The sequence below is a fragment of the Octopus bimaculoides genome, chromosome 14 (assembly GCF_001194135.2).
Source record: "Octopus bimaculoides isolate UCB-OBI-ISO-001 chromosome 14, ASM119413v2, whole genome shotgun sequence".
Classification (NCBI taxonomy): domain Eukaryota; kingdom Metazoa; phylum Mollusca; class Cephalopoda; order Octopoda; family Octopodidae; genus Octopus; species Octopus bimaculoides.
Window position 1 is genome coordinate 26,990,361 of NC_068994.1, and position 11,923 is coordinate 27,002,283.

At 36.0% G+C, this 11,923-nt stretch overlaps 1 protein-coding gene across 1 annotated transcript in view; it reads left to right on the forward strand.

Annotated features, from left to right (window-relative positions):
• LOC106878084 (VPS10 domain-containing receptor SorCS3) overlaps positions 1 to 11,923 on the forward strand; it is a 1,235,712-nt gene that overhangs the window by 549,196 nt on the left and 674,593 nt on the right. Inside the window, exon 4 of the mRNA XM_052972785.1 lies at positions 2,609 to 2,764. Coding sequence (XP_052828745.1) covers positions 2,669 to 2,764 — 96 coding nt within the window. The 5' untranslated portion in view covers positions 2,609 to 2,668. The remainder of the gene's footprint in view (positions 1 to 2,608; positions 2,765 to 11,923) is intronic.

Consider the following 11,923-nt stretch of genomic DNA (forward strand, 5'->3'; position numbering starts at 1 on the left):
CTCCTGTAGGATTTTCGAGCGAGATCGTTGCCAGTGCCCCTGGACTGGCTTGTGCGGGTGGCACATAAAAGACACCATTTCGAGCGTGGCCGTTTTCGTGCGGGTGACACGTAAAAGCACCCACTACACTCTCTGAGTGGTTGGCGTTAGGAAGGGCATCCAGCTGTAGAAACTCTGCCAAATCAGACTGGAGCCTGGTGTTGCCATCCGGTTTCACCAGTCCTCAGTCAAATCGTCCAACCCATGCTAGCATGGAAAGCGGACGTTAAACGATGATGATGATGATGATGAAAGTGACCCCAAAGTAGGTTTACAGTTATTCAACTATTTCTTTCACATTCATATACTAGCAGTTTATATCTTAATTAGTAAAAAATGTGAAACCAATATTCTCTGCTAATTTGTAAATTTTGTCAACTCCCTTTTCAGATTGTAATTGTGTTTTTTTTACATGTACTGTAAAGTGTGAACCATGGCAAACAATTTAAATCAAGAACAAAGAAAGTGGATACTAAAGCAGTATTGGAAGTCTGAAAATGCTGAGCAGGATGCGCACAGCATGGCAAGAAGCCTTCCACACTCCTCCACTTTCATGCCAGACAATTTACCTGATAAGAAATAAATTTGATACTCCAGGTTCAGTGAGTAATGCACCAAAATCTGGACGCCCTAATACTTCTGTGACTGAAAAAAAAATGAGATGTTAGTGGCTATGACATTTGTGAAGAGTTCAAAGAAGTTCGCACGATGTACTTCCCTATAACTATCCATACTAAAAACATCATTGGAATGCCTAATGCATAAGCTGAAATTAAAACCTTTCTGTCCACTACTGGTACATGGTCTTTTGGATGACAACTCAGATTGCAGGCTGCAATTCTAAGAAATGATGCATGACCGAATTGCTAATGAGCAACCAGACTATCTGGATAAGATCATCTGGTTAGATGAGGCTTTCTTCAAATTATCCAGTCATGTAAACAGGCATAATTGCATGAACTGGGCTAATGAAAATCCCCATTTGACTATAGAATCTCAACTGAACCAGCCTGGCCTTACAGGTTTGGGTTGCACTCTCAAGCAAAGGTGTTATCGGGCCCAGTTTCTTTGATAGAACTGTAATTGGAGAGAATTACTTGGAAATGCTTTGTGGCATGGTAGTACCACAATTCAGAACCAAAGCTAACTTTGATGAACTGCTCTTTCAGCAAGATGGAGCACCTCTACATTATGCATTGACAGTAAGAGACTGCCTTAACCAAGCTTTTCCACAGTATTGTTTTGGAAGGCTGGGCAGCATCGAATGGCCATCATGTTCACCTGACCTGACACCAATGGATTTCTTTTTTGGGGTATTATAAAGAACAAGGTTACTGAGAAGAATCCCAAAACAGCAAATGAGTTAAAAGATTACATTCCTGACGCATTCACTGAAATTGACAGAGATTGGAATGTGTGTCAGAGTGTTCTGAAGAGGTTTGAAGAATGTTGCAATATTGAAGGAGGACATTTTGAGCATCTGAGAGATTAAACATTGTATGTTTAAGATGTGCATAAACAATATGATTATAAGATAGAAATTTAAATGTAATAAAATGTTTTTAAAAAATTTGAAGTGCCTACATGATAACTGTAAACCTACTTTTAGGCCACCCTGTATATATATATCTATAGGACATGAGCGGTTTAGTTCACTGGTGATCTAAATAAATAGGTACGCTGAGTAAGTGTTATAATTGGTCATCTGTTAGGTTTCAATATCCTTTTCCTCTAATGTATATATATATATATTAGTAAAAAGTAAGGGATTACCCCAGAACGATTACCAGTTTGCCCTCAGTTAGATATTCAAAATATGTTATTCAACAGTTAACATATAAATCCAATAAAGTTCTTATAAGGTAAGAAATTAGTTGAACATTCTGAATATATTTCCTTAACCTTGTAAGTTTCCTGGAGTATAAATATTGACAATATTAAGAATAAGAATTACTCCGAAGTAACAATAGCATTATCTTTAATTCTATAATTATATACTGCCTCTTAAGACTAACACGTTTCATTTGCACTGATTAGTAATTGTTACGATTGCAACCCTACTATAAAAGGGTGTAGAGTCTTCAGGGTCTTAACTTGATATCCCTCAGTATGGCTGTTTAATGATTTTCTATAAACTCTGCATTGTATAATGTAGAGTTGTCCATTAAGTCAGACGTGAACAATCTTTATTTCAAGTTCTTATTGGATAATCATTTTCAATCCATCATTTCAAAAAGAAGATTACATAACACACACACACACACACACACACACACACACACACACACACACACACACACACACACACACACACACACACATGCACACACATGCATACATGAGCACATACAGACATAAGTACATAAACACATAGGTACATAGACACATTATATACATACATACAATTAGGCATCCATGCTTACATCTATAAAGACACATACATATATGCATACCAAAAAATAGGTAGAGGTACATTATCAAACACACACATATGTTAAGAATGATGAAACATTTGGAGAGAGAAGGGAAGAGAAAATGAAAGTAAAATTATTGTTTTTCTTTGTTTCAGTTGATATTCACAGATGTGAAGAATAAACAGATCTTTCTGACCTACAATGAAGCTGAGCATATGATACGAGTTTCCATAGATTTTACACCCAACAGAATTGTACTGCACCCAACTATGGAAGACTGGGTTCTTGGGTATGATCTGAAAGCTGGAAAGGTAAGAATTGTTTACACAGTTTATCATTACTGTCAACATTATCATTTCATCATCATCACCACCACCACTACCACAATCATCTCCACCATTGTTGTCACCATCATCATCACCCTCATCATCATCATCATCATCACCACCATTATTACCACTATCATCACCAACATCATCAGTCACCCAACCATCACCATTTGTTTCACTACCATCATTATCATCATCAACATCATTGACCTCACCACCATCACCATCATTGCCACCATCACTTGTACACAAATAGTAGCAGTATCATGTATTCTAAACATTTCACATATATTTTCATATATACTTGTCTTACACATGCAGACATACACAAACATTCACAATGAAACATTCACACAGACACAGGCAACCATTAGTACCATCACATACATACATACATATATGTATGTATGCATGTAGGTAAGTATATATGTATTCATACAAATGTATGAAACAAAGAACACTTGTTGTGGAACACTCCAATAAGAACAGCAATTCGGTGCCAAAATTATTTTGTGGGACAGGGAAAAAAAGATGACAATGGGCCAATTTTAATCCTAAGCCACCAAAGACAGTAAGAAAGACTGTACTACGAAGCTTTTGAACAAACTCAAGCATCCCTTCCAAACAAACATGCTTTGGTTTTTCTCAGATGAGAAACATTTCTGCCAGGATCAGATGGTGAACACAGTCAACATCATGGTGTTTGGAGTGATCACTAGTGATAGCAACGTTATAGCTTCATTCATTTTCCCACATGGCCTCAGGCTCAACATGGAGGCCTGGAGGAGTTAGTGCTGCCCTGAGTCAAGAGAGTGGCTGCTGGAAGATCCTATCTCTGGTAACAGGACTCTGCACCATCCCACACAAGCAGGAGAACTTAGTCATGGCTGTTAGACAATTTCTGCAACCACATCACCCCTAACATCTGGCCACCTCACTCCCCAAGCTGAGTGAGAGACCAACAAAACTCCTTGTAACACCAAAGATGAATTGAAGGCAAGGATTATGACAGTATTCACTAACTTAAACAAGGAGACTGTCCAGACGAGTTGCAGGAGGATCCGAAGTCATCTGGAGGCCGTGGTTGAAGCCAACGGCAATTGTATTGAATAAATTTACCCGTTAGTATTTCAAGATAATTTTATGTAATTTTGGTAAATATGTCTGTTAAAATGAGATGTCACTGTTAATTTCATTTTGCATAATTTAGACGACAATTTAATCACTGCACCCTGTATATATATATATATATATATATATACACACACACACACACACACACACACACACACACACACACACACACACACACAAATACATGAACACTATATCTGTCCTATTCAGATGCTGTGGTGGACACCCCCAGTGAGATGTAGGCTGTTCCACTACTGATAAATAGTGGACAGACACAGTAAGCAGGATCAGTCAGTGAGGTACACCATACAGGCCGGTCACGCAGACGACAAAGTTACATCATCATAATGTGGAACATATCAGTGGGGATGAGGAATCAAACTACACGCAGTGAAAAATATTAAAAATCGCAAAATAGGATTTGAACTAACACAGAACTGATCTACACACAGTGAAAAATATATAAATTCTATTGAAAAAAGATTCTGAAGAAAATAATGTTTGATAAAACTGGAAATTTAACACAGAAATGAACTACACACAGTGGAAGATATATGAATTCTATTGAAAAATGAGTCTGAAGGAAAAAATGTCCGATAAAATTGGAACTCTAACACAGAGCTGAACTGCACACTGTGGAAAATGATATAAATCTGTTTGTAGGATTTCTGTCAGGTCATTATGTGTTAGTAGTGCTACCAGTAAACAATGTAGACTGGTACCTCCAAGGGAGAAGTGGGCTGTTCCACTACTGATAAATAGTGGATAGACACAGCAAGCAGGGACAATTGGTGAGGTATACTGTATGGGCCAGTCATGCAGACGATGAAGGTACGTCATCATAATGCGGGACATATCATCAGAACACACAGACTTAAGCATGCACATACACACACCCACGTACAAATATCACAAGCACACTCATACACACACATACCACATATGTATATGCAAAATAAAAATAAATAAATATAAAATTCATTAGAAAATTAACAAATATTGTTTACAACAATCATTTTAAATTGTTGCAATGAGATATTTTCAATATTTGTTTCAATTGTTATTAATTAGGTTCGTTATTGTTTTATTGAACCTATACAGTGTGGTGGTGTTGATGGAGAATGTCAGCGGCACAGTGGTTGAAGTGCTTCACTATATAACAGACTGCTCAAATACTTGTAAACAGTTGTTGTTGTAGTTTAGCCCTTGGTCAGCCCTGATTGAAGCAGACATATGATATACAGGTGTATTTCCTTTTTTCAGACTTAGCACATCTGGGATTACCTTATCCAACATGTCCTTCATAATATTTTAAGATGATAGAATATGGTTTTGAGGGAGATTGCTGTTATTTCTGGCAAGTGAAGAGATGACCCAGCTGCTACCTTCATTTTTATTTTTAATGATTTAGTGAGAGAAGGAATGGCGACCTCTATGAACTTTTGTGGTGGTATGAAGACTATAAGATTAGTGAAAGGGTGAAAAGTATCACCACACCATGGACCTATCCTAAATGCCAACGTCAGAGTAGACACCACTAAAGGTATCCCAGGGCAAGGTGGTGATGTTAAACTGGTAGAAGGACTGTCTTTCATCCTATCTAAGGATGACCCCAATAGGTTTTCTCATAGTTTGTGTACCAAATTTTATTCAAAAGACTTATGCTGGTGCCACACCGTGTTATTGAACCCCAAAACCCTGTTGTTGCAAAGCAAACATTTTAACCACATGGCCATGTATCACTCTCCTATAGAAAGTCTAGATAGATTGTCTGATAAGAAATTATGATTGTTGAGACTGGATTGTCTTGATCATAGGTCTGGTTGGCCAGTGTTGACTTGGGGTTAAACGCTAATGTATATATCGAGATGACAGAGGTTAGCTATGTTGCCATTTGGATTATAATGAGAATTACATAGCTAGTCTGTCAAAAATGAGACTCAACTTTTTCAAAACCAGATTTATTGCTTTATTTATAATTTAATCAGAGTTTTACCTTCAGAACTGTTCTTGCCATTTTTGATACATCACTACCAACATTTTCTCTAGTTTTAGAAAACCTCTTGGAATGCATTTTCACTGGTAGTGTACAGTGAAATTTCAGAGTAGAATTTCTTTATTGTTTCCATTGTCTGAAATTGCTAACATTTGAGGATGGATTTCATCATTGGGAACAAAAAGCAAAGTTGGCAGGGGCTGAATGTAGAAAGTGGAGTGGTGGTGGGAGAGGCGATGATGAGTGTCATTTAGTATTTTGCCAAAAAGTCACGGCCATGAGCATGTGCATGATTAGGGTATAGAATCCACAGGCCTCTGATTTCATACTGCCTCTTTTAAATGTCTTAGGACATCCAAATACAACTCTGTATTGATCATCTAATCATGTTGAATAAGCATACAATAGTCAACAACTTTCTAATCAAAAAGACAATAAATATCACCTTTACAGAGAGTGACAACTCTAACTTTTCTAGTCATAAGGACAATAATCCAACCCACAGTTGGGATTACCATTTTATTCTGACATCATACCATATACCCCTTTTTTTTCTGTCACTTGTGACACTGTTGAAGCTTTCTACAGTTTATTCAAACAGTTCCTGATTCATCTTCATTCTGCTATCCTTGCTCTTTGCATACTTTAAGCTTGTCAAGAAATTTACAAAATGACAACAAAAACAGCAGTTTTAAATGTATTTATGGTTTTGATAAAGTTTTTTTTTTAAGTATTGTAAACTTTAGATAAATATGCATGTAAGTATGTATTATTTGTGTATGTGACTGTCTATATTTGTGCTTCTTAATCTTGGTTGTATTACCCACCACAATTAAGAGCCACAAAGTGTGGCATATGTTAAGGGGAAGATATGATATGGAGGTGCTGGTTGTTTAGAAGGGTTCCTGTTTTATTCAGAAATAAAATATCTAAACTAGGTGCAATACTTATATTTGAAACATATTTTTAAATAATCTTTGTCAGGATCAAAGTATAAATAGGACATTGTGTTACCAGTGAGCAATAACATTTTTCAAAATTTCATCTTTCCATTTAACTATTCCTAACCAAACCCTTTTACTTTCCTTCAATATATATATAATACACACACACACACACACACAAACAAATGTGTGTGTGTAAAGGTAATATTTCTCCACGGATCAATGTTTTTGCAGAATATTGGAAAGGAATGACACTGCTTGTATGACAGTGACACTCATTTACAACTGTCATGTGGTATCAAGACAGGGAAAAACAAACATCATCAACACACACACACACATACATACATACATGTACAGTGACCGTCCTTCAGTTTCCATCTATCAAATCTCCTCACAGGCTTTGGTTTATCCAGAGCTATAGTAGAAGACACCTGCCCTTAGGTGCCATGCAATGGGATTGAACTGCAAACGATATGGTTGAGAAGCAAATTTCTAAACTACATAACTACATAACTGGTAAAAAAGATAATTACCGATTGATTAGTTTAACCTTTAATGTATGAAAAGTGCATATATATATATATATATATATATATATATATATATATATATATATATATATATATATATATATATATATACACACATATACTTACATGTAAAATGTAAATAAGATTCAAAATGGACAAGGGAAATGTTTAACAGAGAAAAATATGAAAGACAAGGAAATATGGAATCCTCTCATCAGCTATGGAAACCCCAACTACAAGTGCAATTTTGGTGCATTTAAATTCCGAAGACATTAAATTCCATGGTGCCACTTATCTGGTTGCACCAGTGATATAAGGAACATGAATGAAATGATGGACAAACAAGGACAAAATGAGAAAGGCAACAAAATACAAATAGGATGAAAAATGATCTGGTCATTAAGAATGAAATGTCCGATTTTGAACTGAAAGTTTATTTTACTTTATCTCAACAAAGAGCAATGCAGTTAATCAAAGTATGCACCTAAATTATCCAACACAATTTTGCCATTTTATCGCTAGCTTATTTAAGCTAGCAATGAAGAATTTTGGAGTTCAAGAGGTGATGAAATAACAAAACGGCTGTTTTTGCAAATTCTTCAGATTTGAAGTTTTCCATTGCAAAAAGTTGTCTAATGCATGGAAAACGTGATAGTCAGTTGGTGTAAGGTCTGGTGAAATGGTGGATGACAGAGCACTTCCAAGTTCATTTCCTGTAACTTGAATAGTGCTCTTTGTGCAACATGTGGTCAAGCATTGTCTTGCAAGAGAATTGGCCCATCTCTATTGACCAATCTCGGTTGTTTAATTGCAAGTTCATTCATTATTTCATCCAGTTGGTTGATGTATACATGTGCTGTAATTGACTTACCAGGCCTCATGATATTGTAATGGATAACACCAGTGCTGGACAACCAAACAGACACCATCAGTGAATATTCTTTCTTGGATTATGTTTTGGTACTTTGTCTCTATCCAATAACTGTGCAGAACACTTGCTATTGTAAAAAGTAATCAATTTTTCATCACACGTAACAATACGATGCAAAAGTGGTTCGCTTTTATGCTGTGAGAGCAAAGAACAGCAAGTTTCAAGACGACATGTTATTTGATGCTCATTCAGTTCATGTGGTACCCACTTTTCCAGCTTCTTTACCTTGCCAATTTGTTTCAGATGGTCCAATACAGTTGGAATCGAAACATCAAACCTTGCTGCTAACCCATGCATAGTTTGAGATGTATCTGCTTCCATTACAGTTTCCAGCTCATCATTATCCACCTTGATCTCAGGTCTACCACAGGGCTGATTTTCAAGAATAAAGTCACTAAACCGGAACTTCTCAAACCATGCACTCATTTGCAACATCTTCACCAAACATTGGTGTTTTGAGCTGTCGGAACTCATATTCATAAACAACATGAATTTTTTATCTATCCGTGGGTTCACAAAAATTGATTTACAAGAGAAAACTCACAATATAATCAGAGACCATGAATTGCATTTTGAAAAGTGATGATGTAACTCTTTAATGTTGTAAAACAAAGAATTGTCAGGATAAAACATTAGAGTTAACAACTGTCAAACTTGGTGCATAAGAAAATCGGACACTTCATTGTTAATGACCTGATACAAATAGAAACAATGCAGTAACGTAACAGAATATATTTAGAAATTTGTGTGTGTACACAAAACACACACATGCACCCACACATACACATGCACACACAAACACACACACACACACATGTATGCATATATATATTTGTGTGTGGGTGTGTGTGTGTGTGTAAAGGTATAATATAAAGATAAGGTATAAATCTAACTGGAAACAGGAAAAAATAGATGGAAAAGTCATTTATGCTTCAAGTATGCACTCTTCTTGTGTAAGAAAGAATAGATAAGGATACCAACATTTTACCACTGACAATGTCTTTTCTATCTTCTTTTTCCTTTCCTCACTTTTTTTCTTTTCTTTCCTTTCAGTTTTTTTTTTTTTCTTTTCATCTTATCAATTTCTATTTATCTTCTATGGTTTTTGAAGATATAACTTCTATCTAGTTTAAAGCTGTTATATTTGTAATGCATGATATACAACAAATTCATTAAATTATTTTAACTAACTTTAATGATACAATAGTTAAAACATAATGGCCTTGATGTAACAAAAGATTAAACAAAATAAATCTATTTTCAACATTGTAAGTTTTGATTGTAGATTTCTTTGGTCATATGAGCAAGTTAATCTATCTAACAATCCTCTCTTTCTCTCTCTTCTTCTGTGTGTGTGTGTATATATAGTCAGTCACACAGATGGTTGACATGGCACTGGGCACAACCAATTGAGTCAAGTGTGTGTGTAACCATGCAACTGATTTAGATACGTCTTGATGTAAATAGATACACAGCATAGAATAGGACCAGCTAACAGTTATAATGGTAGTGTTGTAAAACCGAGCAGTTTTGTTGGTGGATATACGAAGACACATACATCTATACATAAATTGATTCGTGAATTGATATGTGAGCACTCATATATAATTATGTTATAGAGTGATTGCTTCAAATGCATGCGTATATATGCAAATGTGTGTATATGCATGCATCTTTTGTATGACTGTGTATATACAGAGAAACTGTACAGTTGTGAAGTCTCTATACTTCTGTCTTTCCAATGACTTATCAGCCTCTCTAGTGCTGATGCCACAATAAAATACATCTAATACACTGTGCAAAGTGGTTCATGATAGGGAAGGCCTTCACTTGTAGAAACTAAACCAAATGACATGCACAAGTACCAGTCCAAAAGCACAGTAGCTCTCAATTAGAGATTATTTGAACTGTGACCATCTCTCTAAACCATGCTAGGATGGAAAGTAGATGTAAAATGGTGATGATATTCCTACACTATACACACTGATTAGCAACTAGAGTTTCCATCCACAAGGGTGCACTCACAAAGTTTTTGTCACCCTGTGTGTATGTGTATGCATGCATGTGTGTGTGTGCTTGTGTGTGTGTGTGTGTACATGTGCATAATTATGTGTTTGATCACACTGCCTGGGATCATGGGCATGGTCTCAGGGTGACAAAAGTTTTGTGTCATTGAGTAAATGGAAACTGTAGCAGCTAGTCTGGTGGACTATAACTTTGAAGTCAAAGGGTTAGTTTTGTTGCACAATGTGTCATTTTGATTCGACTTGAGTATTGCATTAAAGGTACAAATATGTATGAAATACTCAGCTACTCATGTTATAATTTAATGAATAAACTGTTCTGTTGATCGAGCAACCAGGAATAGCTATCATTAAAACAGATGGAAGCTCTTTCATTTTTGTTTTCTTTTTCTTTTTTTTTTTGTTTTACAAGTACGTCTCCACACATATATGTGCCTATGGCATCTCTACACATATATGACTCATACGACATCACACAAAGACACACATACATCTGCACACATTTAATGTGTGTGTTTGTGTGAGTATGTCTCTTTTTTCTATATATGTATACATATCAGTACTTACACATCACTAAATTCATCTACACACTGAGATACACATATACTGTCACACATTTATTGTAAATATGTGTGTGTGTGCCTGCCTATGCATGCATATGTAACTGTATATACACATAACTAAGTTCAACTTCACAGATATACAAATACACCACTACACATTTAATATATATATATATGTGTGTGTGTGTATGTGTGCATGCCACTGAACACCTGTGTAAGTGTAAATACATAGTATTAGTGAGTAAGTCTATGTAGCCATGATGTGAAACTAATTAGATTTGTTACTGTGTGTTAATTCCACTGAACAGATAATTTCCAGCTGTTAGATTCAACTCCAACTTCTATCACTGACAACACCATCAACCATTAAATGCTGTACCTCTAACACTTAATGGATTGAGGTTCAATACCTACTGGGGCTTTCATTTAATTAGTACTGCTGCTGTTGTTATTGTTGTTGATATTGTTGCTGTTGTTGAAACCAGGGTGGCAGTGGGGTTGATGATGGGTGCAATGATAGACAATGATGATAGGAGTGAGGGTGATAATGGTAGCAATGATGATGGTAATGTTAGTAATGGTAGAGATGATGGTGGTAGTGATGGTTATCTTGATGATGGTAATGATGATGGAAATCGGGATGATGGTGAAGATGGTGATCATGATGGTGCCATTGCTATTACTGCTGTTGTTGTTACCACTGCTGTAGTGTGATATGAGCTGAGAGAATGTCAACTGACAACCTGTAGTTAATGGTAGTGGGGGATGGGTAGATGGATGGAGGTGTAGAAGAGTGGAAGATGTTAACTCATTAGATGAGACTAATAGGTAGAGAGTGGTGGGTAATGGTAGGAAGTGGAGGAGTGATGGCAGCTTGAGACAATGCAGGGTAGTAGTGTGAAAGTATTCATGTGTGCTTATAGATGTATATGTTAGTGTTTGTGTACATGTCACATTAGCATATGTGTTTGTACGCATATATATATGTATATATTTATATGTGTGTGTATGCATAT